General features: G+C 44.8%; 1 protein-coding gene across 3 annotated transcripts in view; it reads left to right on the top strand.

Moving 5' to 3' along the window:
• The window catches only part of zgc:158659, a 42,948-nt gene that overhangs the window by 36,000 nt on the left and 1,948 nt on the right, over nt 1-5,000 (top strand). For all 3 annotated transcript variants that reach the window (NM_001430840.1, XM_009297144.5, XM_073938730.1), the window contains 6 exon segments: nt 806-912; nt 1,109-1,230; nt 1,329-1,407; nt 2,033-2,203; nt 4,304-4,421; nt 4,767-4,918. In NM_001430840.1, coding sequence (NP_001417769.1) covers nt 806-912; nt 1,109-1,230; nt 1,329-1,407; nt 2,033-2,203; nt 4,304-4,421; nt 4,767-4,918 — 749 coding nt within the window.

Here is a 5,000-nt window from a genome sequence, read left to right as displayed (position 1 = left end):
CCCTGAATCATTATCCCTCCTTTCTGCTTTAAAGGCATGCTTAGTGAAAGTATCATCATCATCATCATATTATATAAACTTTAAACGACTTTCAAAACTCGCTGCGTGCCGACACTTCTGCACAAAAGGCTGTTACTCCGGTTTCACGGCGCATGAGCGGTGCCTATTATGTCGGCGTGCATGCAAACAACCAACCGGGATTCACACAGGAGTGCGTGAGGCGCGCGGGAATGGTTTTCCGCGCGCATGCGTCAGTTTGCTTTCACCAGCATTGAACCAGAGGGGGAGAGCTACGTCAGTAACACCAACAATAATTTAGTGACTGCATTTTATTTATTTATTTATGTATTTATTTATTTATCTAAATATTGGGAATTTATAAGTTCATTTAAATCAATAATGTCAACCGCAAAATTATATTGGGGTGGCCACAGGGGTGGCCAGAGTTTACCGAGGGGTGGCCGTGGCCACCCCTGGCCACCCCTTGGAGGCGCCCCTGCTCAAGATATCACACAGATAATGTTCTCTAAGGCTCTGAAACTGACCCTTTTAGACCTTGATCCTAATTGTGGTGTTTTGGTGACTGTCGCTTTAAATTCAAATGAGATTGTGCTCTTTTCAGAAGAGGGCGGAGCTACAAATGCCTGTGCGTCAGCATAGTGGCAGCTTCAAAGCATTATTGACATTAATTAAACTTTTATAAGCCAACTCTGCTCTGATTCTCCAGTGATGCCACTAACCTGATGTTCTCACTGCATTTGATTGGATGACAAAGCTCATCTTGCGTTCTGATTGGCTGTTGCAGACTCAGATGAAGTTCCTGGTGGAGCACATGTCCCGTCCGGATTACATGGAGGCGCTGCAGGGGTTTGTGTCTCCTCTGAATCCTGTACACCAGCTGGGAAACCTCAGGTACACACACACATGCTGGACATGATAAAAAAATAAGAGTGTTTAACTATTAAATAAAAGACTGTACACTGTATATTATTATTGCAGAATTATGAAGCTGTATAAAGAAAATAAATTTAGTTAGGAAACTTGTGCGTGTCCAGATTTGACGTGACAATTGGACAGCTTAAAATCTCCTGCATGTTTGTTGTGTCAGGCTGGAGGAGTGCCGCATCATGTCTTCAGCCAAGCGGCCGCTGTGGTTAAACTGGGAGAATCCAGATATCATGAGCGAGCTGCTCTTCACCAATAACGAGATCATCTTTAAAAACGGAGACGGTGAGCGATGTGTGTGTGTGTTTGAGCTGTAGATCACTGACGCCAGGATCTGTGTGTGTGTGTGTGTGTGTGATCATATACCTCTGTGTGTGATGCAGATTTACGGCAAGACATGCTGACACTGCAGATCATTAAAATCATGGAGAACATCTGGCAGAATCAGGGACTGGACCTGCGGTGAGTCGACCAATCACAGCTCTCTACTTACACACATCCACCAATCACAGCCCTGCACTGAAACTCATCCACAAATCACAGCTATCCACTCACACACATCCACCAATAACAGCTCTCCAATTACACACAGCCACCAATCAAAACCCTGCACTGAAACTCATCCACAAATCACAGCCCTGCACTAAAACTCATCCACCAATCACAGCTCTGCACTCACACATATCCACCAATCACAGCTCTACACTTGCACACAGTCACCAATCACAGCTTTCCACTTACACACATACACCAATCACAGCCCTCCACTTACACACATCCACCAATCACAGCCCTCCACTCACACACATCCACCAATCACAGCCCTCCACTCACACACATCCACCAATCACAGCCCTCCACTCACACACATCCACTAATCACAGCCCTCCACTCACACACATCCACCAATCACAGCCCTCCACTCACACACATCCACCAATCACAGCCCTCCACTCACACACATCCACCAATCACAGCTCTCCGCTCACACACATCCACCAACCACAACCTGTGACTTAAAAACCTTGACACATAGCACATGCAGACAGCTGCTAACACCCGTGTGTGTGTGTGTGTGTGTGCGCAGAATGCTTCCGTACGGTTGTCTGTCCATCGGGGACTGTGTGGGCCTCATTGAGGTGGTGAAGAACTCTCACACCATCATGCAGATTCAGTGTAAAGGAGGCCTGAAGGGGGCGCTGCAGTTCAACAGCAACACACTGCACCACTGGATCAGGGACAGGAACAAAGGAGAGGCGTAAGAAACACACACACACACACACACACACACACACACACACACACATACACACACACACACACACACATGTTGGTATTGGTGGTTTACAGGCACTCTCTCTCTCCATAGGTGTAATGGATTTAATACTGTGCAAAAAAACGCTTATTATATGGCCCGACTGCCTCACATCTAGCCCAAACCCAATGTCCCTCAATGGCAAAAGACACTGTTAAGGATGATTTTAAACATTTTGAATTACAAGGACATCAGGCATGTCCTCATAAACCAAAAAGATAGACTAAATGGAAATATAAAAAAACATATACACAACTTTACAATGCTTTACATAATACTGACGGCAAAAGCAAAGGCGACATGATCCAACCAACTAACAGTAGATTTTTAGTGCACACACTGCTGTTTTGTTTTAACCACTTTTTAAGAACACCACTAAAAATATTTAGATTACTTTCTGATTTTAAGCTAACCGGTAAATCATTCCACAGTTTGGCTCCCTTTACAGAGAAGACAGATTGACCTAATTGGGTTTTACACTTTGGCACTAGACCAGGGGTCTCAAACTCGCGGCCTGCGGGCCATTTGCGGCCCTCAGTGCAATATTTTGTGGCCCGCGCCGACCTCTGTACACTGACAGAATCAGCGGAGCGGGGAGAGAGAGCGCTCCCCGCTCCGCTGATTCTATCCGTACACAGCGGTCACTGGCATTCCCCGCCCGCCGTGTTGTCGCGCGCATTCTGATCAGCTGTGTTGTCGCGCGCCTACTGAAGGGCGGGACGGAGCGTGTGTCGCGTCGTGGGGGCACTTTTGATCATTTTGGAAGGGCACTTTCTATGCAAGACTAAAAAGGGCATGTGCTCTGCACAGGTTGAGCCCTATGTGTGCACGTGCCTGCCCTGCATCTTATAAATATTATAGGTAGATACAGACTGGTACAGACTGATGTGACTGGAGTGGGGTGGGGGTGTTTTATTTATACATATATACGCCTTTTTTTAGGTGAGGGAATGGAAGTTTTGAGTGAGTTCCCCCACTTTTTTCCCTAGGACTTCAGTAAGTCTAGACTTGATGATCATCTTCAAGCCATACTAAGGGTCTCAACTGCTTCCGCTCTAAAGCCAAATGTGGTTCAGATTTGTGAGAAGAAGCGCTGTCAAGTCTCTGGCCGCAAGGAGTAGGCAAAAGATGCCATGTTCAGAAGAACTGTTCATAATCTTCACTCAATGTTCTATTAATGTTCAGGACACTTCATGTTCAGAAGAAATAATTAAAACTGTTAATAATGACATTTGAGGACTTTTTTTGTGAAATCCCTAATGCGGCCCAGCCTCACCCAGACTTTGCCTCCTGCGGCCCCCAGGTAAATTGAGTTTGAGACCCCTGCACTAGACAGTCATTATTAGCAGTTGCCCATGTGACTCTGTGAGAGGTCTGATGCTGACTGATTAGATCTAAATACAGGACTGGAACATGATTATTTAAACTATTTAAAACCAATTTAAGATGATTAAATATTAAAGAGCCCATATTATACACAAAATAGGGTCATGTTTTGGTTGTAAGGGTCTCCAACAACAGTCTAATATGCATGCAAGGTCAAAAACACTTTCATTATCTTGTAATCTGTATTTATTTTTACCTAATTATCCCAGCGACTCCCAAATGAATCGTTCAGGTATTCATTTGTTCCTAAACCGCTCCTTAGCGCGAAGATAATCTGTGCTGATTGGACCAATGACAGTCTGTTGGGATTGGTCGACACTGACTTCGTTCATCGCAAGACAGAGTGAAATGCCCAGCAGCTAATCAACAATATAGAAGTAGTCACAGTGTACACATGCTTCATAGTGTAAGGCGTGGATTTTGGCTGCCAGTGGGTGAATGTGAATACAGACGATGGACTTGAAAATACCGACGACTAACTATTTTACTGGCGAGGCAGTGGCGCAGTAGGTAGTGCTGTCGCCTCACAGCAAGAAGGTCGCTGGTTCGAACCTCAGCTCATTTGGCATTTCTGTGTGGAGTTTGCATGCTCACCCTGAAAGTTATGGATTCCAGTATCGTGACAGCACTATTCAGAAGATCTGTGTGTTTTCTCAGGTACGACAGAGCCATTGATTTATTCACGCGCTCGTGTGCTGGATACTGCGTGGCCACGTTCATCCTGGGCATCGGAGACAGACACAACAGCAACATCATGGTGAAGGAGAACGGACAGGTAGACACGTTTAACTCATTCTAGTGTTTAGATTTTATTTGAACTTATATTGTCAATATCGAATACATTTCCACATATAAACGATTCAGAATGTGATCTGAGTAAATCGAAATCCATGGCCTCTATTTTGAAGATCTATATGCAAAGTGCAAAGTGCAGGGCGCAAACGCATTCAGGGCGAGTCAGAATCCAATTAATACTTTAATTAATACTTTTTGTTGTTATAAATAATAGGTCAACATTAATTGAGTTTTGCCTTTAATCTTTTTCTTTAATCTTGCCTTGGTTTGAAGTGTGTTTATTTGTATAATTACTCCGCCCATCAGTGTGTGTTTTTGTCTGCAGCTGTTTCATATCGACTTCGGTCACTTCCTGGATCATAAAAAGAAGAAATTTGGCTACAAGCGCGAGCGCGTTCCCTTCGTCCTCACGCAAGACTTCCTGATCGTCATCAGCAAGGGGGTGCAGGAGTGTACCAAGACCAAAGAGTTTGAGAGGTGCACGCACACACACATCGTCTCGCCATAGCTGTAATGAGGTTTTGTGTCCTCTTCACCAACCCTCACACAAAACATTCTG

The sequence above is a fragment of the Danio rerio genome, chromosome 23 (assembly GCF_049306965.1).
Source record: "Danio rerio strain Tuebingen ecotype United States chromosome 23, GRCz12tu, whole genome shotgun sequence".
Classification (NCBI taxonomy): domain Eukaryota; kingdom Metazoa; phylum Chordata; class Actinopteri; order Cypriniformes; family Danionidae; genus Danio; species Danio rerio.
This window is presented reverse-complemented; position numbering and strand designations above follow the sequence as displayed.